The 23,500-nt window shown below is 40.4% G+C and overlaps 1 protein-coding gene across 1 annotated transcript in view; it reads left to right on the plus strand.

The window, feature by feature from the left end:
• DDX46 (DEAD-box helicase 46) overlaps positions 1-23,500 on the plus strand; it is a gene marked incomplete at both ends in the record, with an annotated part of 78,268 nt that overhangs the window by 9,900 nt on the left and 44,868 nt on the right. The window contains 8 exons of the mRNA XM_080703520.1: positions 8,564-8,660; positions 11,122-11,287; positions 13,464-13,615; positions 15,944-16,057; positions 18,031-18,196; positions 19,219-19,339; positions 20,845-21,020; positions 21,924-22,045. Coding sequence (XP_080559646.1) covers positions 8,564-8,660; positions 11,122-11,287; positions 13,464-13,615; positions 15,944-16,057; positions 18,031-18,196; positions 19,219-19,339; positions 20,845-21,020; positions 21,924-22,045 — 1,114 coding nt within the window. The remainder of the gene's footprint in view (positions 1-8,563; positions 8,661-11,121; positions 11,288-13,463; positions 13,616-15,943; positions 16,058-18,030; positions 18,197-19,218; positions 19,340-20,844; positions 21,021-21,923; positions 22,046-23,500) is intronic.

Here is a 23,500-nt window from a genome sequence, read left to right on the forward strand (position 1 = left end):
GAGGATTGTACCTAGCAGGCTTCTACCACTAAACAATATACTCAGTCTGTTTTATTTTTATTTATTTATTTTTTATTTTTATTTTTTGCGGGTCTGGGGATGGAACCCAGGGGCATTAGACCTCCGGGCTACACCCCCTGCCCTATTTTTTATTCTTTATTTTGAAACCGGGTCTCACTGAGTTGCAGAGGGCCTCACTAAGTAGCTGAGGCTGTCCGCGAACCGCGATCCTCCAGGTCTCAGCCTCCCGAATGCTGGGATTACAAGTGTGCGCCACCACGCCCGGCTGTTTTATTTTTAATATTGAAACACTGTCGCACTAAGTAAGTACAGTCTGGCCTTGAACCTGTAATCCTTCTGTCTTAAGCTTCTGGGCATTCATCATCTTGCCCAGTTAGATTCCGTGTGTGTGTGTGTGTGTGTGTGTGTGTGTGTGTGTGTGTGTGTGTTGCAGACAGACAGGGGATGGAACCTAGAGGCCTTCTACCTCTGGGCTACACCTGACCTATTTTATATTTCAATTGGAAACAGGGTCTCACTAAGTAGCTGAGGCTGGCTTTGAACTTGTGCAATCCACCTGTCTAAGCCTCCCAAGTACTGGGATTACAAGTGTGCAACACTGTCGCAGACCGGCTCAGTCCTGTTGGGGCGCGAGTCCACTCTTGGTCGAAAATCTCAGCAAAGATGGGGAAGGATTAGAGTGAAGTACTGCAGCCTCTTATCTGCAGCGATTCTTTCCCGTCTAGCAACTAATCTGACATTACAAAGGCTTCTTGAGCCAATGACACTTTATTACAAAAACCCCCCAAAATTTATACCATTCACCAGTAAAGTTAATAATAAGAGAAAAGGGAGTAAATGCAATCACTGTGAAATAATAGTGAATGACATGTAAACAAAGGTAATAAAACTAGTCCTTCAGCTGGCTGTTGGCCTTCCAGAGATTAACTCCGGATTCTTTCCCAGGTCTTGCAGATAAGCAGTTCCAAAGGGCGACCTCCCAAAAGAAACAGGCACGCCCAAGGCTTGGAGGCTTCTCGGGGAATCTTCTTTAACTTTCTTGGAACTTTCCATCTTTTGGGCTCATTTCATATAGCAAGTGTGGGGAGATGTGGTGATTCAGGTGGATGTGATAGGGTTTCTTCAGGTGTTGGCATCTTATCTCCTAAATCTGAAAGCTTAAGCAAACTCACAACACAGTTTGGCAGACAAAATACCACAAGCAACACTACAAAGTTCTTGGTTTTAATTGTCAGGTGTATTTCCTTAACTGCTAAACACTCTTCTTTAGACAACAAGCCTATTAAAAGCCGATTTATCTTTAATAATCCATTTCCCTGTCACAAACCCTCTGCAACCTGCTTCTAGCCTTCTAATTCCTTTCTTTCCCAGTTGGGACGTTCTTATGATAAGCTCTTCTCCATGCAAAAATGCTTTTCTTACTCTTATGGTATTTCCTTTCCTTCATACATATATATTTAGAATGTCTGTCCTTTATTTTGTCATATTCATTCCTAACCATGCGGCCATTCTCTCTGTCTCCGGGAATGCTCATACTGGGCGTAAAAGTCAACAATCTTTTTCCTTGGCTCTATTGTCTTTGGGCAACTAAGTTGTTTATCTTCTCTGTCTCTAGGCAGGATCTCAAGGTTAAACAGAGTTACCTTACCGTAGTTAATGGCTTAACCTAAGTTAGTGATAGGAATGAGGGGGAGTTAATGGCTTAACCTAAATTAGTGATAGGAATGAGGGTCGGAGACCCTTTGTGATTGCTGCAGCTGGAATGCTTATCACAGCATCTGAGTTCTGGCCAGTTTTTCATTATTATTGAGCAAAGCCAAGGGCGTTTAGACAAATTATTAGAGAATTTATTTTCACGGACTCAATCTCTTTCATAGTCCTGGTCTCACATCACCGGAGCAATTCGTATAGAGTGTTAAAAGAATACTAGAAGAATAATAGTTATGCAAGAATATCTAAAAGTGGAGAATGCTTTTGGCCAGCGACCACACCTTCTCTCGGGGCTTATTTCTCACTTTGAGATTCTGCCTATGAACTGCGATAATGCAGATGCCGAGAGGGCGTGGCTTTTGCTGGTATCTGCACAACACCACACCAGGCTATTTATTTTTTATTTTGAAACAGGGTTTCACTAAGTTGTGGAGGGTCTCACAAGTTGCTCGAGCTGGCTTCAAACCTGCAATCCTCCTGTTTCAGCCTCCCAAGTACCGAGATTACAAGCATGCGCCATAATGCCCGGCTCTTTTCTGATATTTGAAATTTTCAAACTTTAAAATTTTTGACAATGGGTTAGATGTATACTTAAAATAGCACCGTGGGTTATTTTTATTGTGTGTGGTACTGAGAATGGAACCCAGGGGCTTTCTAGTTTTGGGGAACATCTCTAGTCCTATTTTATATTTTATTTGGAAACAGGGTCTCACTAAGTTGCTGAGGCTGGCCTTGAACCTGTGCAATCCTCTTTGTCTCAGCCTCCCAAATACTAGGATTAGAAGGGTGCTGTCACCATGCCCGGTGTTTGTTTTTGTTTTTGTTTTTGTTCTTGTTCTGGGATGGAACCCAGGGGCATTCAACCTCCAAGCTACACCCCCAGCCCTATTTTTTATTCTTTATTTTGAAACAGTGTCTCACTGAGTTGCAAAGGGCCTCACTAAGTAAGAGGCTCTCTGTTAACCTTGATCCTCTTATCTCAGCTCCCAAATGCTGGGATTATAGTTGTGCGCCATCATACCCGGCCATTTTTTTTTCTAAGACAGGGTCAGATATTGTTGCCCAGGTTAGTCTTGAACTCCGGTTCAAGTCTTCCTTCAGCTTCAGCCTCTTGAATGTTGAAACTACAGACATGTATATCTGTGCCTGGTGCTTTCTTTGTGGTCTTAGTTTTAATTTTTCTGATTAATACTGAATATGGAGACTTTTCATATTTTTATTTGCCATTTGGATTTTTTGTTTCTGAAAATGTTCATATCTTTTGCTCATTTTCCTATTGAGTTCTTTCTCTTTTTTTCCTTTTTTTTTTTTTTTTTGGTACTGGATATTGGACCAGGAGCATTCTGCTTCCAAGGTATGCCCCCATCTCTATTTTATTTTTATTTTGAAGCAAGGTCTCACTAGGTTGATGAGAGTCTCACTAATTGCTGAATATTTCCTTGAATCTGTGATCCTCCTGTCTCAGCCTCCAAAGTACTGGAATTACAAGTCTGCCCCACCATTCCTGGCTCCTGTTTGGTTATTTCTCTCTTCAAAAATTGATTAAGAGCCAGGCATGCTGGCGCACGTTTGTAATCCCTGCGCTTGGGAGGCAGAGACAGGAGGATCGCGCTGGTTTGAAGCCAGCCATGCTGGCTTAAGAGACCCTGTTTCCAAAAAAAAAATATATATATATATATATAATAGGTCTGGGAGTATAGCCCGGAGGTAGAAGGGCTTTCAGGAACCCCAGTATCACCAAAAAAAAAAAAAAAAAATTGATTTAGAGCATGCATGGTGATGCACGCTTGTAATCCCAGTTCTTTGGAGGTTGAAACAGGAAGATCTGGGTTCTCAGACAGCCTCAGCTACTTAGTGAGGGCTTCTGCAACTTACTGAGATCCCATTTCCAAATAAAAAATAAAATAAGTCTGGGGGTGTAACCTAGGTTCAATCACCAGCACCATCAAAAAAAAAATTATTTAGTCTTGGGCATGGTGGGACATGTATGTAATCCCAGTACTTGGGAGACTGAGACAGGATTGCAGGTTTTCAGCCAGCCTCATTAACTTGTTAGGCCCTTCCAAACTTAGTGAGACCCTGTTTTAAAATAAAGAATAAAGCCGGGCAAAGTGGCTCATGCTTAAAATCCGAGCATTTGGGAGGTTGAGACAGGAGGGTCATGGTTTGCCAACAGCCTCAGCTACTTAGGGCCTTTGCAACTCAATGAGACCCTGTTTGAAAATAAAGAAAAAATAGATCTGGGAATGTAGTTTGGAAGTAGAATGCCTCTGGGTTCCATCCCCAGTACCACAAAAATAAATGCATAAATAAATATTAAAATAAAGAATAAGAAGTAGGGCTGGAGCCGGGCATGGTGGATCGCGGTTCGTGGACAGCCTCAGCTACTTAGTGAGGACCTCTGCAACTCAGTGAGACCCGGTTTCAAAATAAAGAAAAATAAAATAGGGCAGAGGGTGTATGTAGCTCAGAGGTAGAATGCCCCTGGGTTTCATCTCCAGAATCACAAGGAAAAAAAACAAAAAAAGAAATAGGGCTGGGGGTGTAGCTCAGAGGTACAATATCCCTGGGTTTGATTCGCAGTTCCACAAAAAAAAAAAAAAAAAAAATTAGGTTGGCATAGTTGTGCATGTCTATAATCCTAGTACATAGAGGGCTGAGACAGGATGATCACAGGTTCAAGGACAGCCTCAGCGACTTAGCAAGACTCTCAGCAACCTAGGATAACCCTGACTGGGGTATAAGTCAGGTACAACACCCTTGGGTTGGTTTAGTCTCTTAGTATCACCCCCAAAAAATAAATTTATAGGAGTTTTTTGTTTTTTTGCTTTCTGTAAATGGTACAGGTTGAGCATCTCTTATCCAAAATGTTTGGGACGAGAAGTGTTTCAGGTTCTGGATTTATTTATTCTTTTTTTTTTTTTTTTTTTTTTTTTTGCATTACTGAATCCAGGGGTATTCTACCTCCGACTTACACCCTAAACCCTATTTTTATTTTTCATTTTATGAAACAGGATTTCACTAAGTTACAGAGGGCCTAAGTAGATAAAACTGACCTTGAACCTGTGATCCTCCTGTCTCAGTCTCCCAAGTTCTGGGATCATAAGTATATGTAACTACCTCTGGCTTTTTTTTTTTTTCTTTTATATTTTTAACTATTTGCGTATATATGATAAAATATCATGAGAGACAGGACTCAAGTCTAAACATAAAATTTATTTTTATTTTATATACCTTATACTCACAACCTCATATGCATACAGTATTTTTAGTGTGTTTGTGTTTTTATTGCAACCCATCATTTGAGGTCAGGTTTTGTTTTTTTTTTTTTTTTTTTTTTTTGGTGGTACTAGGGGTGAAACCCAGAAGCTTTCTACCTCTGGCTATACTCCCAGACCTTATTATTATTATTTTTTTAAATTTTATTTGGAAATAGGGTCTTGCTAAGTTGCCAGAAGCCTCACTAAGTAGCCGAGGCTGGCTTTGAACACATGCAATCCTCCTGTCTCAGCCTCCCAAGCACAGGGATTACAAGCGTGCGCCACCATGCCCGGCAGGTATAGAATTTTTAACTTGTAGTATCATATAGGTACTGAAAGAGTTTTGGATTTGGAGCATTTCAGGTTTTGGATTTCTGATTAGGATGGTTCAACTTGTACTTTTTTTTTTAAGTTAAGAACAACTTTTTTTTTTTTTTAATAGAAAGAACTGCAAAAAGTTACTAAAACTGCCTTTATGAACAACACTTATGGAATGAGGCGTGGCTGCCCAGCACCAGACCTCCCTCCCAGGAGGCCCGCAATGCCACAAGCCAGCAGGGGTATCTACATTTCCTGAAAAGAAATTCCAGGTTTCATGAGGCTGAGACTAGTTACAGACAATGAAGGAGATTTCAAGAGACCCCGCATGCTGGCAAACTCAGTCTCGGCATCCCTGGAGCCTGGCCGCAGAGGGTGGCATGCAAAACTGGCTGCCAGGGCCCCCGCACCCTGTTAGAACACTGTGGACAGCGGAGGGAATGGGTTTTGCTTGCTGACAACTAGCTTCTGATGCTGGTGGTATATGTAGCCTTTAATGTGACCCATGTATATCAAGTTGGCCAGGATACGTTGCACTTCGTCAATGTCCATGTCTTCCATGTGCATGAACAGGCAACTAGGAAGGTGACCAGGGACAGCTGGTGTGCAACTTGTACTTTTGATGAGCAGAGGTCTTATAAATTGAGAATAATGTATCTCTAAATATAAACCTGACAAGGGCAGTATGAGAGAAGAAAATTATAGGTTATAGTCAAGCTAAACATAAAGATTAGCATCCCAAATTCAACAATGTATATACAAGATAGCTTGAACAAATTGTTTATTTAAAAAATGGAAGGTCGGTTTCACATTAGAAAATTAGTCAATGTAATATTCTTTATTAAGGAGATATGTCATGCTCATTAAATAGATTCAGGAAAAATGTTTTATTAAATTTAATATACATTCATGTTTTAAAATTTTTAGCAGAAGTGAGTAGAAAATATTTTATAAGCTGATCATAAAATTAGAAATGCAAAGGGAGCCAGGTGTGGTGGTGCAACCTTGTAATCCCAGCATTCAGGAGGCTGAGACAGGAGGATTACAGTTTGCAGAAAGCCTCAGCTTTCCATGAGGCCCTCTGCAACTCAGTGAGACCCTGTTTCAAAATAAAGAATAAAAAATAGGGCTGGGGGTGTAGCTCGAAGGTAGAATGCCCCTGGGTTTCATCCCTAGTACGGTGGGGAAAAATGCAAAGGGACATAAATAATTGAAGAATAGGTTGGAAGACTCCCTCTACCAAGGCTATGAAGACTTGTCATAAAGTTAACAGAAATGAGGTCAGTGTGGTAGGGAAAGAAATCCATCAATGGAACCATACGGAGAGTCCATGAACAGCCACACATATGGTCATTTGATGACAGAGTAGGCAGTGCAATAAATGAAGCAAAGTTTTAAAAATCAATAGTACTAGGGACATTTGCTAGTCTAAAATGAAATACTTCATATGTGTATGAAAGGCAGTTTCTGGTAGATTGAAGACCATGTTAGATGTCATAACTATGCCTTTTAGAAGTTACGTTGGAGATTATAATTTTCATCTCTGAGTATATTTATCAAATCTGGAAATACTTCTAAACTACTCAGAAAAGTACCAAACACAAAGGGGAAAAACAAAGACTGATTAATGATTACATTAAGACATAATCATTACAAGAAACCTTAAGCAAAGATAAGTCCATTGTAGCCAGGTGTGGTGGCACATGCTTATAATGTGGAGACAGGAGGATTGCGCAGGTTGGAAGCCAGCTGTGCTGGCTTAAGAGACCCTGTTTCCAAATAAAAAAATATATAAGCCGGGCGTGGTGGCACACACTTTTAATCCCCGTGCTTGGGAGGCTGAGACAGGAGGATTGCATGTGTTCAAAGCCAGCCTCAGCTGCTTAGTGAGGCTTTCAATAACTTAATGAGACCCTGTTTCCAAATTAAGTATAAAATAGATCTGGGAGTATAGCCTGGAGGTAGAAAAGCCCCTGGGTTCCACCCCCAGCACCACAAAAACAAAAAACAAAAAAACCCCATACACACACACACAACACACACACACACACACACACACACACACACACACACACACACACACATATATGTGTGTGTGTGTGTGTGTGTGTGTGTGTGTGTGTCTGGGAGTATAGCCCGGAAGTAGAAGGGCTTCCAGGAACCCCAGTACCACCAAAAAAAAAAAAAAAAGATAAGTCCATTGTAATATGTATTGTTAGTTACATTGCAGAATATTAAGATCTTGGTGTATTTTTCAACTTACTAAGTTTTTAACTTTTCTGTTTAAATTTTGTGATTGTTTGGTCTTGTTATTTTCAGCACTGGGGTAGAACCCAGGGGACTTTTACCTCTGAGCTATATCCATAACTCTTATTTATCTTATTTATTTATTTATTTATTTATTTATTTATTTATTTATTTGTACTGGTGATTGGACCTATGGGCATTTCACCTTCAAGCTATAACTCCAGCCCTTTTTTATTTTGAAACAGGTCTCACTAAGTTTCTGTAGCTGACCTTGAACCTGCAATTCCTGCCTCAGCCTCCCAAGTAATAGGTTTATAGGTATGCGCTACCATGCCCACCTTTGTGATTGTTTTGTATGGTATATCTAGATTTTCTTGTTCAAAGTTACAGATATTTAGTATTGTTTGTCCTTAGTGTCATGGGATTAATTTTATGATATTTTGAAGGTATTTATTTAATAGAATCTGAAAATGCAATTAATTCTTGAAGGTTTTGGTGGTTTGTGTGTGTGTGTGTGTGTTTGTGTACTTAGGATTTAACCCAGATTCTATCTCCAAGCTACTCCCTCAGCCCAATTTTATATCTCATTTGGAAACAGGTCTAACTAGGTTGCTGAAAGCCATGATAAGTTGCTAAGGCTGACTTTGAACCTATGATCCTCCTGTCTCAGTTTCCCAAGTACTGAGATTATAAGCGTGAATCACCACACCTGGCATTTTGTTTTGTTACTGGGGATTGAACCCAGGGTTTATCTGTCTCTATGCTAGACGTCTACTCCAAGCCAATTTTATTTTTTGAAACAGGGTCTGATAAATTGCTGAGACTAACTTCAACCTTGTAATCCTCCTGTCTCAGCCTCCCAAATTCTGGGATTACAGGTGTGCACTGCCACGCCTGGCAATTTATTTCTTACCTAAAAAGTTAAGATATCTATCTATAAAAGTATGTTAAAATGAACGTTTCCAAGTACAAATTGATAACATTGCTCTGTCTTGCTTTTTTGGTAGATCTCGGTCTAAAGAGAAAACAGAAAGTGGGGAAAGTTCTAAAGACAAGAAAAAAGACAAAGATGACAAGGAGGATGAAAAAGAAAAAGATGCTGGTGTATGTTTACTAAGTTAAAAAGAATTGTATATTACCAGTCTTGTTTCTGTGATGACAGATTGTTTCTTTAATGATATATGCCTTTTTTATTATTAACTTTTCTTTCGTGTGTTCATGTGTGTTACTGGGAATTGAACCAAGGGCCTTGCACATGGCAGGCAAGTACTTTACCTCTGATCTATATTTTCTTCCCTGCCCTTTTTTATTTTTTTATTATTTATTTATTTATTCATTTTTGCGGTACCAGGGATGGAACCCAGGGGCATTCTACTCTCTGAGCTACACCCCCAGCTCTATTTTTTAGTATTATTTATTTATTTATTTATTTATTTATTCTATCAAGTACTGGGGATGGAACCCTAGGGGTATTGTACATCCGAGCTATACCCTTTTTATTTATTTTTTATTTTTGGAAACAGGAACTCACTGAGTTGCAAAGGGCTTGTTAAATAGCTGAGGCTGTCCATGAGCTGCATCCTCTGGTATCCGCCTCCCAAATGCTGGGATTACAAGTGTGCGCCACCACGCCCAACTGTCTTTTTTTATTTATTTTTAAAAATATTTTGTGGTACTGGGGGTGGAACCCAGGGGCTTTTCTACCTCCGGGCTATACTTCCAGACCTATTTTATACTTTATTTGGAAACAGGATCTCACTAAGTTGCTGAGAGCCTCACTAAGTAGCTGAGGCTGGCTTCAAAACTGTGTGATCCTCCTGTCTTAGCCTCCCATGTGCTGGAATTACAAGCATACAACACTATGCCTGGCTGTCTCTTTATTTTTGAAATGGTCTCACTGAGTTGTGAAGAACCTCGCTAAGTAGCTGAGGCTGTGTGCAAACTGTAATCCTCTGGTCTCAGCCTCCTAAATGCTGGGATTACAAGTGTGTGCTACCAAGCCCAGCTGCTTTTTTATTTATTTTTTGTGTGGTACTGGGGATGGAACCCAGGGGCATTCTGCCTTCGCGCTATATCCCAGCCCCATTTTTATTCTATTTATTTATTTATTTATTTATTTGGTGGTCCTGGGGTTCCTGGAAGCCCTTCTACCTCTGGGCTACACTCCCAGACCTATTTTATATTTTTTTATTTGGAAACAGGGTCTCTTAAGCCAGCGAGGCTAGCTTTGAACCTGCGCAATCCTCCTGTCTCCGCCTTCCAAGCGTGGGGATTACAAGCGTGCGCCACCACGCCCGGCTATTCTATATTTTAAAACAGGGTCTCACTGAGTTGCAAAGGGCCTCACTAAGTAGCTGAGGCTGTCCGCAGACCCATATCCTCCTGTCTCAGCCTCCCAAATGCTGGGATTACAAGTGTGCACCACCAGGCGTGGCTCTCCTTTTTTAATTTTGAGAGAGTTGCTGAGGCCTGTAATCCCAGTACTTGTGAGACTGAGATAGGAGGATTATAGGTTTCAGAACACCCTTAGCAACTCAGTGAAACCCTCTTTCAGAAACAAACCAAAATAAGCACGGGGTGGGGTAGCTCAAAAGTAAATGCCCCTCGTCCAATCTTTAGTACTAATAAATTTTGTTTTTGTTTTTTTGTTTGTTTGTTTGTTTGTTTTTTGGTGGTACTGGGGTTCCTGGAAGCCCTTCTATCTCTGGGCTACACTCCCAGACCTATTTTTACATTTTTATTTGGAAACAGGGTCTCCTAAGCCAGCGCGCGGCTGGCTTCGAACCTACAGGATCCTCCAGTCTCTGCCTCCCAAGCGCGGGGATTACAAGTGTGCGCCACCACGCCCGGCTAGTACTAATAATTTTTAAAAAATACACCAGTAGGATGTGGTGGTGCATGCTTGTAATCCCAATACTTGGGAGCCTGAGAGAGGAGGATTGCAGGTTTGCAGCCAGCCTCAGATACTTAGTGAGGCCCTTTGCAACTCAGTGAGACCCTGTTTCAAAATAAAGAATAAATAATAGGGCTGGGAGTGTCACTCAAAGGTAGACTGTCCCTGGGTTCCATACTCAGTACCACAAAAAATATAAAATTAGGCTGGCAGTGTAGCTTGGGGATAGAATGCCCCTGAGTCCAGTTCCCAGCACCACACACACAAAAATATGTACACCATGTTACAAAGCATTTGGAAAATCGAAAGTAATTCTTTGTAGTCCCAGGTGCCCAGAATACTATTACTTAGAATTTTGTAATGTTTTCTTCATCTCTGTTTTTCGATGTGTATTTCCATTAGTACCTTTAATGGTAACATAAATTCTCATCCTTGTGTGCGTGCGTGCGTGCGTGCGTGTGTGTGTGTGTGTGTGTGTGTGTGTGTGTAAATTGAAAATACTGGGATTACAGTATATTTTGGGGTATCTTTATAAACATGAATGATCTAAATCTGATATACTGTGTGTGTCTGTGTTTCCTTTTTGTTTTTTTTTTATACTTTGGAGAATTTATTTGGAATGTCACTTGGATTAATACTGCTAATACTGATTTTAATTTTTATTCTCCCAAGAATTTTGATCAGAATAAGCTGGAGGAAGAAATGAGGAAGAGAAAAGAAAGAGTTGAAAAATGGCGAGAAGAACAACGTAAAAAAGCCATGGAAAACATAGGGGAGCTGAAAAAAGAAATTGAAGAGATGAAGCAAGGGAAAAAGTGGAGTTTAGAAGATGATGATGGTATATTTGTTAGCCTTATAGCCTACATAACAGTTTATATAGAATATTGTAGAATTATTAGAAATTTTCTTTTATAGTGTGTGAACCTAAGGGCATTCTACCTCTGAGCTATACCCTCAGCCCCCCCCCCCTTTTTTTTTTTTTTTTGGTGGTACTGGGGATGGAACCCAGGGGCCTTCTGCCTCCAGGCTATACTCCCAGACCTATTTTATATTTTATTTGGAAACAGGGTCTCTTAAACCAGCCGAGGCTGGCTTTGAACCTGCGTTGATCCTCCTGGTTCTGCCTCCCAAGCGTGGGGATTACAAGCATGTGCCACCATGCCCGGCCTTTTTTTTTTTTAATTGTGAAGTACAGTCTCACTAATATGTTGATGCTATCTTCGAACCTGCGAGCCTGCACTCTTCTTGTCTCAGCCTCTCAAGTATTGGAATTATAGGTGTGTACCACCATGCCTGGCTAGTAATACTTTATATTGGTATTGGGAGGAGGATGTTGATTTAGAAGGATTGCAGGTTCAAAGCCAAACTAAGCAACTTAGATCCTGTCTCAAAAACAAAAAGGGCTAGGGATGTAGGGAGGATTGTTGGTTCAAGGCTAGCCAGAGCAACTTAGCAAGATGCTGTCTCAAAATAAAATAAAAGAACAATAAAATGTACTGCACCCTGAGTTCAACCCTCAAAACTCCCTTCTCCTATAAAAGAGGGGTAATGTATGCATGATTTTAAAATGTAGTTTGTAGCCGGGTGTGGTGTCGCACACTTGCAGTCCCTACCCTTGGGAGGATCGCAGCCAGCCGCGCTGGCTTAAGAGACACTGTTTCCAAATATAAAAGTATAAAATAGGTATCTGGGCGTGTAGTCCGGAGGTAGAAGGGCTTCCAGGAACTCCAGTATCACCCCCCCCCCCAAAAAAAAAAAAGTAATTTGTAGTCTCCCAGTGCTTGGGAGGCACAGACAAGAAGATCACAGGTTCACAGGCAGCCTTGGGTACTTAGGCTCTCAGCAACTTAGTGAGACTGTTTCAAAATAAAAAATTAAAAATAGGACTAGGGTGTAACTCAGAGTAAAATGCCCTTGGGTTCAACCCCCAGTACTGCAATAAAAATAAATAAATAGAAATAAAGAGCTGGGCGTGGTGGCGCACTTGTAATCCCCGCACTTGGGAGGTGGAGATAGGAGGATTGCGCAAGTTTGAAGCCAGCTGCACTGGCTTAAGAGACCCTGTTTCCAAATGAAAAAAGTATAAAAAAAATAGGTCTGGGAGTGTAGCCCGGAGGTAGAAGGGTTTCCAGGAACCCCAGTACCACAAAAACAAACAAACAAGCAAATAAATAAATAATTAGAAATAAAAATGTAAAGATTTGCCGGGCATGGTGGCACATGCTTGTAATCCCAGCATTTGAGAGGCTGAGACTGGAGGATTCTGGTTTGCGGACAGCCTCAGCTACTTAATGAGGCCCTCTGCAATTTAGTGAGACCCTATTTCAAAATAAAGAATAAAAAATAGGCCAGGGCGTGTAGCTTGGAAGTAAATGCCCCTGGGTTCCATCCCTAAACCTGCAAAAAAAAATAAAATAAAAGGGCCGGGCGTGGTGGCTGAGACAGGAGGATCACACGGGTTGAGCCAGCCTCAGCTACTTAGTGAGGCTTTCAGCAACTTAGTGAGACCCTGTTTCCAAATAAAATATTTAAAAAAAGATCTGGGAGTATAGCCCGGAGGTAGAAAGCCTCTGGGTTCCACCCCAGTACCATTAAAAAAAAAAAAAAAGTAAAAGTTTCCAGGTTTAAGCATTTGAATTGCATTAGGATCAGAGTGATTAGAATCAGAGGTGGTGAGCCGGGCGAGGTGGCGAGGTGGTGTATGCTTGTAATCCACGTGCTTGGGAGGCAGAGACAGGAGGATTGCGCAGGTTTGAAGCCAGCCGCGAGCGCTGGCTTAAGAGACCCTGTTTCCAAATAAAAATATAAAATAGGTCTGGGAGTGTAGCCCGGAGGTAGAAGGGCTTCCAGGAACCCCAGTACCCCCCCCCCTCAAAAAAAAGAAAGAATCCAAGGTGGAAGGTGGTAGAGGTGTTTGGTCGAGGGGAAACATGTTTGAAGAGTGTGATGTGGGGTCTTCGTGGAGTATTACCTTCCAAACACATGTACAAAGAAATTTTATTCTTATATTTTAGATGACGAGGATGATCCTGCAGAAGCTGAAAAGGAAGGAAATGAGATGGAGGGTGAGGAGTTAGATCCATTGGATGCTTACATGGAAGAAGTGAAAGAGGAAGTAAAAAAGTTTAACATGAGAAGTGTGAAAGGTGGTGGGGGAAATGAAAAGGTATGGAATTTTCCTATTCATTTATTTATTTATTTGTGATGCTAGGGATGAAACCCAGGGACATTCTATCTCCGAGCTACACCCCAGCCCTATTTTTTATTTTGAAACAGTGTCTCACTGAGTTGCGGAGGGCCTCACTAAGTAACTGAGGCTGTCTGTGAACCATGATCCACCTATCTCAGACTCCCAAATCTGAGATTACAAGCGTGTGCCACCACATCCGGATAAATTTTCCTTTTTAAAGATTTATATTTGAAGTTGGGCTTGGTGGCGCACACTCGTGATCCCAGCATTTGGGAGGCTGAGACAGGAGGATCATAGCTCGAGGACAGCCTCAGTTATTTAGTGAGGCCCTTTGCAACTCAGTGAGACCCTGTTTCAAAATAAAGAATAAAAAATAGGGCTGGAGCTGTAGCTCGGAGGTAGAGTGTCCCTGGATTCCATCCCCGGTACCGCAAAAAAAAAAAGAAAGAAAAAAGATTTATATTTTACCTATGGAGTTAAGTTGTTCTGTGGATTTTAAATTTTTATAAGGTTAATATTTTTATTCCATCTCTGGTGGCAATACTTATTCTAAGTGCAAGAGAAATGAGGAGATTTTAGTGGCAAAAATACTTTTTTTGGTGTGTGTGGCACTGGGGATTGAACCCAGAGGCACTCTACCTCTGATTTCCACCCTCAGACCTATTTTTTTTATTATTCTTTTATTTTTTTTTGATAGTTTGGGGATGGAACCCAGGAGCATTTGACCTCCGAGCTACAACCCCTGCCCTGTTTTTATTCTTTATTTTGAAACCGGGTCTCACTGAGTTGCAGAGAGCCTCACTAAGTAACTGAGGCTGTCTGCGAACCATGATCCTCCAGTCTCAGCCTCCCAAATGCTGGGATTACAAGCGTGCACCACCTTGCCTGGCTTCTATTTTTTTATTCTTTATTTTGAAATGGTCTTGCTAAGTTATGGAGAGCCTCACTAAGTAGCTGAGTCAGGCCTTGAACCTGTGATCCTCCTGTCTCAGCCTCCCAAATACTGGGATTATAGGTATGTGCCACCATATTTGGCTACAAAAGTACTTTTAAAAGCCACTTTCTTTATTAGTATCTTCGCATACATACCACCACCTCATATCTTGTCTAGGCTTCTCAGCAGCTCCCTCACCCTTTTCTTTTTAGCATTTACTGCCTTTTTACAAACTACATAATTTCTTATTGTGTTTGCTCTTTGTTTTCACCACCCTCCAAGATAAACTTCCGATTCATCCAGGCACTCAGAATAGTGCCTGTTTAGCTGGGCGTGGTGGTGCACTCTTGTAATCCCAGTGCTTGGGAGGTGGAGACAGGAGGATCGCGCAGGCTTAAGAGACCCTGTTTCCAAATCAAAAAAGTATAAAAAACAGGTCTGGGAGTGTAGCCTGGAAGTAGAAGGGTTTCCTGGAACCCCAGTACCACCAAAAAAGAAAAAATTTAAAAAATTTAAAAATTAACAAAAGAATAGTGCCTGTTTTGCCTGATGAGTCTAAAGTACCATTGAGTCTCTGTCTTTTTTTTTTTTTTTTTTTTTTTTTTTTTGGTACTGGGGGTGCAACCCAGGGCATTCTACTTCTGAGCAACACTCCCAGCCCTAATTATTTATTCATTTATTTTTTTAATTTTTAATTTTTTTTCCACTGTTGGGAATGGAACCCAGGGCATTCTACCTCTGAGCTACACCCCCAGCCCTATTTTTTATTCTTAATTTTGAAACAGGGTCTCACTTAGTCGCAGAGGACCTTACTATGCAGCTGAGGCTGTCTGATCCTCCTGTCTCAGCCTCCCACATGCTGGGATTATAAGTGCACCAGATGCCCGGCCTCAGTCATATGTTTAAAATACACAATCAGCTGGGCATGGTGGCACATGCTTGTAATCCCAGCACTTGCTGAGACAGGAGGATTGCACAGGTTCGAAGCCAGCCTCAGCTACTTAGTGAGGCTTTCAGCAAGTTAGTGCGATAGTGTTTCCAAATAAAATATAACATAGGTCTGGTAGTAGAGCCTGGGGTTGAAAACCCCTGAGCTCCATCCCCAGTACCACAAAAGAAAAAGCAAGAGACTAAAATATACAATCATATTATGTAAAATTTCATATTGTGCAATAAATCATGTATATATAAATATTACAGAATATAATGTCATTACAAGATTAAAATTTTATATAAATTATAAGCAGACAAGTATTTTCATTAAATTGTTACTAAGCTAATTTGAATTTCTTATTGTGATACTATATTTCCTTTGGCATATATTATGTTTAATTTTTGCAAAATATCTTATATTTCTTATTTATTTTCAGAAGTCTGGACCAACGGTCACAAAAGTTGTCACTGTTGTAACAACCAAAAAAGCAGTTATAGATTCTGATAAGAAGAAAGGTGAGCTGATGGAGAATGACCAGGATGCCATGGAGGTGAGTCTTCATTAATTTTGACTTTGTTCATGGTGGTGCCCTAGAAGTGTTTACTGCAAAGCTCAAAGTACTTTTTAGTTATGTAGACTACTACTAGAAATTCTTGCTAGTCTTAGTTGTATAGTGGCATGTAGGTAAAACAGTTATATTTTTATTCTTGTTATATTCCCATTTTTATTCCCCTTCTTATCAGCTCACTTTAAGCATACAGTATAAAAAGATAAAATGAGTTGGCATCATAAGTTATTCTTCCCATTAGCATATGATGTAAAGACTTAGATAGTGGGAATAATAGGAAAACTTCATGAAAGCCATCTTGAGATTTATTTTCATTTTGTCTTGGCATTATAACTTTTGGACAAAGATACAATGTTGAATAACTCTTCAGAAGTTGATACTCTTTCTTTTTTCTGTGTAATACAGGGAATTGAACTCAGAGGCATTCTACCTCTGAGATTAAACCCCCCAGCCTATTTTATTTTATTTTATTTTATTTTTTGATGGTACTGGGGGTGGAACCCACAGGCTTTCTACCTCCAGGCTATACTCCCAGACCTATTTTTATATTTTATTTGGAAACCGGGTCTCACTAAGTTGCTGAGAGCCTCATTAAATAGCTGAGGCTGGCTTCGAACCTGTGCGATCCTCCTGTTTCAGCCTCCCAAGTGCAGGGATTGCAAGGGTGCACCCCACCACACCTGGCCCTGTTTTATTTTTATTTTAGACAGGGTCTTACTAGATTCTTGAGCGTCTCTCTACTTTCTGAGGCAATTCTCAAACCGGTGATTCTCCGGTCTCAACCTCCCAAGTACTGGAATTATAAGCATGCACCACTTTGCCTGGCAAGAACTGATATTTTTATTCAAAATAACAATTTGCTGGGCGTGGTGGCGCAAGCCTGTAATCCCAGCATTCGGGAGGCTGAGACCAGAGGATCGCGGTTCGCAGACAGCTTCATCTACTTAGTGAGGTCCTCTGCAACTCAGTGAGACCCTGTTTCAAAATAAAGAATAAAAAACAGGGCAGGGGGTGTAGTTCGGAGGTAGAATTCCCCTGGGTTCCATTCCCAGACCCGCAAAAAAAAAAAAAAAAAAAAAAAAAAAAAAAAAACAGACAGTTTGATGTCATTTTCAAATTACATGTCTTTTAAATTTTCTGGAGTTGCATGAAAATCTTCTAGGTCAGTGAATCTATTTTATAAAGTAAAAATAAGGCCAGGTGCATTAGCACCCTCTTGTAGTACCAGTACTTGGGAGGCTGAGCCAGGAGGTTTGCAGATTCGAGACCATCCTCAGCAACATAGTAAGATCCTGTTTGAAAATAAAAAAATAAAATCAGGGCTGGGCGTGGTGGCACACGCTTGTAATCCCAGCATTTGGGAGACTGAGACAGGAGGATCGCGGTTCACGGCCAGCCTCAGCTACAGAACTCAGTGAGACCCTGTTTCAAAATAAAGAATAAAAAACATAGGGCTGGGATGTAGCTTGGAGGTAGAATACACCTGGGTTCCATCCCCCATACTGCAAAAAATAAATAAATAAAAATAAATAAATAAAATAATAAAATCGGGCTGGGTGTGTACCTCAGAGGTAGAAAGCCCCTGCCCCTGAGTTCAAGCCCCAGTAACTATTACACACCCACACACACATAAAATTGAGATGCCAGGCATGGTGGCACACATTTGTAATCCCAGTACTTAGGAGGCTGAGACAGGAGGATCACGGGTTCAAAATTACCCTCAGCAAGTAGTAAGACCAACCTAATGAGACCCTGTTTTAAAATAAAAATAACATAAAGCTGGGGGTGTTGCTCAGAAGCAGAATGCTTTCTGGGTTCAAACCCCAGGACTACAAAAGAAAAAAGAAAGAGAAAGCCAAAAAGTCGTCTTTAGGAGAGCTGGTTTTAAAAGCTAGGACTGTTGCTTCCCATAAGGAGAAAATAATAATGAGCTTTTTACTTTTTTTTTGGTAAAGTATTCTTCAGAAGAGGAAGAAGTTGATCTTCAGACTGCTCTTACAGGCTATCAAACAAAGCAGAGAAAACTTCTAGAACCAGTCGATCATGGAAAAATTGAATATGAACCATTCAGAAAAAATTTTTACGTTGAAGTTCCAGAACTAGCAAAAATGTCTCAAGAGGGTAAATTGTTTTATTTTTGTATTGGTTATAGTGGGATCAGAGGCGGGTGCAGTTTATTTTGCCCAGGAGGAATGTAAATAGACCTGTAATTTGGAGGGTATTTTGAGAAATATTTAAAAAATTAAGCAACAATTAGCTGGGTGTGGTGGTACACACTTGTAATCCCAGCGCTCGGGAGGTTGAGACAGGAGCATCGCACAGGTTTGAAGCCAGCCTCAACTTTTTATTGAGGCTCTCAGCAACTTAGTGAGACCCTGTTAACGAATAAATTATAAAATAGGTCTGGGAGTATAGCCCGGAGGTAGAAAAGCCCCTGAGTTCCACCCCTAGTAACACACACACACACACAGCAACAATTCTTCCAACTTTTGTAATTGAATTAATATGATGTTTTTAGGGTTGAAAATACTCTTAATGTGAAGTTGTGTGTAAAATGTTTCTGTTAACCCTTCTGGCTTTTGAGAATTAGAAACCATAGTGAATGTGTATTGTTAGTTGAGTACAGGTAACCAAACAAGTCATGGGAGAATAAATAGTTGTATTACTTGTCAATTATTTATTCTTTTATTGTAACTATAATTAAGGAAAATAAAAAACCATATCTTTGAATTTAGGATTTTTTTTGGGGGGGTGGTACTGGGGTTCCTGGAAACCCTTCCACCTCCGGGCTACACTCCCAGACCAGACCTATTTTATATTTTTATTTGGAAACAGGGTCTCTTAAGCCAATGTGGCTGGCTTCGAACCTGCGCGTTTCCTCCTCTTTCTGCCTCCCAAGTGCGGGGATTATAAGCGTGCGCCACCACACCCGGCTAAGATAGTTCTCTTTATCCTTGTTTTGATTGCAACAGTAATTGCTTTAACTCTGAACTCTTCAGTACTTCTATATCTCTTCTATGAAATTGTCTTTGGTAGAGTCAAGAAAAAAAAGAGTTGAAGACTCTTAGTCTTACCATGATTAATGGCAGGTAGAAGGCACCAACAGAACAATAAGAATTCTCAATCTGGATTTTGCTTTGTAGAAGTAAATGTATTTCGATTGGAAATGGAAGGCATTACAGTAAAAGGAAAAGGTTGCCCCAAACCAATTAAATCTTGGGTCCAATGTGGAATTTCGATGAAGATCTTAAATTCCCTCAAAAAGTAAGTGGTGGTAGTTGTTTATACTTGTTAGTGTCTAGCTGTTCAAAATAGGCCTTTCTTGTGTGTGTGTGGTACTGGGAATGGAACCCAGGGGCATTCTACCTCCGAGCTACACCCCCAGCCCAATTTTTGTTCTCTATTTGAAACCGGGTCTCACTGAGTTGCAATGGGCCTCACTAAGTAGCTGAGGCTGTCTGCGAACCATGATCCTCCTGTCTCAGCCTCTCAAATGCTGGGATTACAAGTGTGCTGCCACCATGCCCTGCTCAAAATAGCCCTTTCAAATAAATACTTCTCTGGGTTACATTTTTATTTAAATAGGAAGATTTACTTTGTTTCTTTTTCTGATATTGGAGGTGGAACCCAGCTGTTTCCACTTGCTAGGCAAGCTCTGTATAACTGAGCCTTGCCCTCAGCCCCAGATTTTTTTCTTCAATAGTTTCATTGAGATAAGAATTAAAATGAAGTTTACCATTTAATTCATATAGTTCATTGGTATGTCTATGGAGTTGTGCAATCATCTAATTTTAATATTTTTCAGACCTAGAAGTTTGGAGGTTTTAGGTTTTTTCATCACCCAAAAAGCCTGTATTCATTAATAGTCTTTTTTGGTTTTTCTTTTTCTTTTTTTTTTTTTTTTTTTTTTTTTCAGTCCTGGGGATGGATGGAACCCAAGGGTATTCTGCCTCTGAACTATACCCCCAGTACTATTTTTTATTTTTTATTTTTTATTTTTTTTGCTGTACTGGGGATAGAATTTACGGGCATTCTACCTTGGAGCTACACCCCAGCTTTATTTATTTATTTATTTATTTATTTATTTATTTATTTTATTTTTGCGGGTCTGGGGATGGCACCCAGGGACATTTGACCTCCGAGCTACACCCCCTGCCCTATTTTTTATTCTTCATTTTGAAACTGGGTCTCACTGAGTTGCAGAGGGCCTCACTAAGTAGCTGAGGCTGTCCGTGAACCGCGATCCTCCAGTCTCAACCCCCCGAATGCTGGGATTACAAGCGTGCGCCACCACGCCCGGCTCCCAGCTTTATTTTTTACTGGTTATTTTGAAACAGGGTCTCACTGAGTTGCAAAGAAACTCACTAAGCTGAGGCTGTCTGTGAACTGTGATCTTCCTGTTTCAACTTCCCAAATCCTGGGATTACAAGCATGCGCCACCATGCCCTGGCTCTTAATAGTCTTTTCCCATCTACCTGGCATCTATTTTCCCTCTACCCTGGCATCCATTCATGTATTTTCTGTTTCTCTACATTTGGCTATACTGGGCATGTCTAATACATAGTGCTTTCCGACTGACTTTTCACTCAGTATTACACATTTTTTTTCTAGGTTTATCCGTGTTGTAGAAACTCTTTAGTATTTTATTACTTTTTATTGCCAAATATTACTTTATGGATATACTGCATTATGGAATCCTTATTTTTATGTGACTCTGAGGGATCCAGGGATTCAGTTCTTACATTATCTTCCTATTGTTTGTTTTTAAGGCATGGCTATGAGAAGCCCACACCAATCCAGACACAAGCAATTCCTGCAATAATGTCTGGACGAGATTTGATTGGCATTGCCAAGACAGGAAGCGGAAAGACCATTGCTTTTCTGTTGCCCATGTTTAGACACATCATGGATCAGCGGTCATTAGAAGAAGGAGAGGGGCCAATAGGTACCATTCTTCTCATTAAATTTTGTTTTTACATATCTCATTGTCAGTTAATCTGAAAGACTCTATAATGTTTTTAGTTAAAACAATAAAGATGTTTCATGTACATTTCCTTTATCAATTTGGCACTTTGGGGCTGATTTCCCCTTACCAGCAGGTGGAGTGAGAATCTTCAGAGCTCTGGAGTGACATCTCAGAAGTACAAAAACAGCCTCTCCTGGCACAGCTCAGTTTTTAAACTCTGACTCGGCAGGTAGACCTCTCATGCATCTATCTGTTTATTTATGTTGAGGTTTGTTTCTAGCCCAATATCAGTGGATACATAAACTCAACATGGAAGATAGTATGGAAATGTGTTTTTCTAGCTTTTTTAATGGCCTTATAAGGCTATGGTATCAGGATTTCATCTTCAGATCCCAATTTCTTGATGCATTTTAGCAGAGGTGACTTCTGCAAATTTGAGTAGGATTTTGGAAAGTTGTTCATATCCTTTCTTGGAAACGTAGGGCACAGTATATATCTCCTTTGTCTGTGCCCCACAGACCAAGGTTGTTTCCGGATAGCAGCAGTATGGCTTCTTCAGCACAGTGAGTCACTTGATTTTCTTTGTTTTGTGATTTGCAGTTGAGAACTATTTTCATTCTGTTCAACCAAATATTTTTCTGAGAGTTGAGTATGGGATTTAACGCTCATTTATTTTCCTATAGCATGTTCTTAAAAGTCTTGTCCTTTCGCCACAGTCTGCTGTTCTGAAGCTTTGAAATAGAATTTTCAGAATTTTATAAAAAGGCAAAACCAAAAATTTGACTAAGATCTGGATTTTATTGCAGAAGTTAAATGCAACCCTTAAGGCCTCATCTCTCAAGAATTTTGGTGGTTAGGCTTTTGACATGTTTATCTTTTCAGCTGTCATCATGACTCCAACTCGAGAATTGGCTTTACAAATTACTAAAGAATGTAAGAAGTTTTCAAAGACCTTGGGACTTAGAGTGGTCTGTGTTTATGGAGGAACAGGAATCAGTGAGCAGGTATTTATAAAAGAAACATTCAGTTTTTCTATCTTTTCTCAAGTTGAATGATTCAATAAAGTTTTTTTATTATAGTGTTTTGGATAGTGACTGCTCATATATTTTATTTATTTATTTATTTATTTATTTATTTATTTATTTATTTAATTTTGGTGGTGCTGGGGGTGGAACCCAGAGGCTTTCTACCTCTGGGCTATACTCCCAGACCCATTTTTTATATTTTATCTGGAAACGGTCTCACTAAGTTGCTTAGAGCCTCCCTAAGTAGCTGAGGTTGGCTTCGAACCTGTGCGATCCTCCTTTCTCAGCCTCCCAAGCACGGGGATTACAAGCGTGTGCCACCATGCCCGTCGTTGATTTATTTTTATTTATTTATTTATTTTGGTGGTACTGGGGTGGAACCAAGAGGCATTTAACCTCCGAGCTACACCCCTGCCCAATTTTTTATTCTTTATTTTGGAGCAGGGTCTCACTGAGTTACGGAGGGCCTCCCTAAGTAGCTGAGGCTGTCCAAGAACTGCGATCCTCCTGTCTCAGTCTCCCAAATGCTAAGATTAAAAACTGCGCCACCACGCCCAGCTTCCCCCTCCCCTTTTTTTGAAACAGGTTCTTGTTAAGTTTCTGAGGGACCTCTCCAAGTTGGTGGGCAGGCTGGAACCTGTGTTCCTCTTTTATCAGCCTCCTGAGTACTAACATTACAGATGTACACCACCATGCCCGCTTGGATCTCAGGTTTGAGAGCAGCTAGGTCAATTTAGACCCTTTCTCAAAATAAAAATTAAAAAGGTAGTTGAGGTGGCTCATACTTGTAATCCAGCATTTGGGAGGCTAAGACAGGAGGATCTTGGTTTGCAAACAGTCTCAGCTTCTTATTGAGGACCTCTGCAACTCAGTGAGACCTTGTTTCAAAAAAGAATAGAAAATAGGGCTGAGGTATAGCTCAGAGGTAACACCCCTGGGTTCAATTCCCTGTACCGCAACAATAACAAAAAAGACTGGGAGTATAGCTTGAAGGTAGAATGCCCTGAGAGTTCTATCCACAATACCACACACAAAAAAAGGGGTTCTGTGATCAATTAAGTTCTGGAAATATTTAGCAATAATAAATTATCTATATAGATCTAAAATATATGCCCATGTATATAGTTGTATATAGTTGTAAAGTATCGATGCATAACATCTATCTATATAGATTTTTTTTTTTCTTTGTGATACTGAGGATTTTTTTTCTTTGTGGTACTGAGGATTGAACTCGGGCATTCTTGCTCAATTGCAGAGGGCCTCATGAGTTTGCTGAGACTGGCCACAAACCTACGATCCTACTGTCTCGACCTCCCAAGTACTGGGATTACAAATGTGGGCCACCACACCTGGTTGATGTTTATTTACACACACACACACACACACACACACACACACACACACACACTCAACTTCCTTTCCTAGTTTTGAGGT

Source organism: Muscardinus avellanarius (assembly GCF_963383645.1).
Source record: "Muscardinus avellanarius genome assembly, chromosome: 1".
Taxonomy (NCBI): domain Eukaryota; kingdom Metazoa; phylum Chordata; class Mammalia; order Rodentia; family Gliridae; genus Muscardinus; species Muscardinus avellanarius.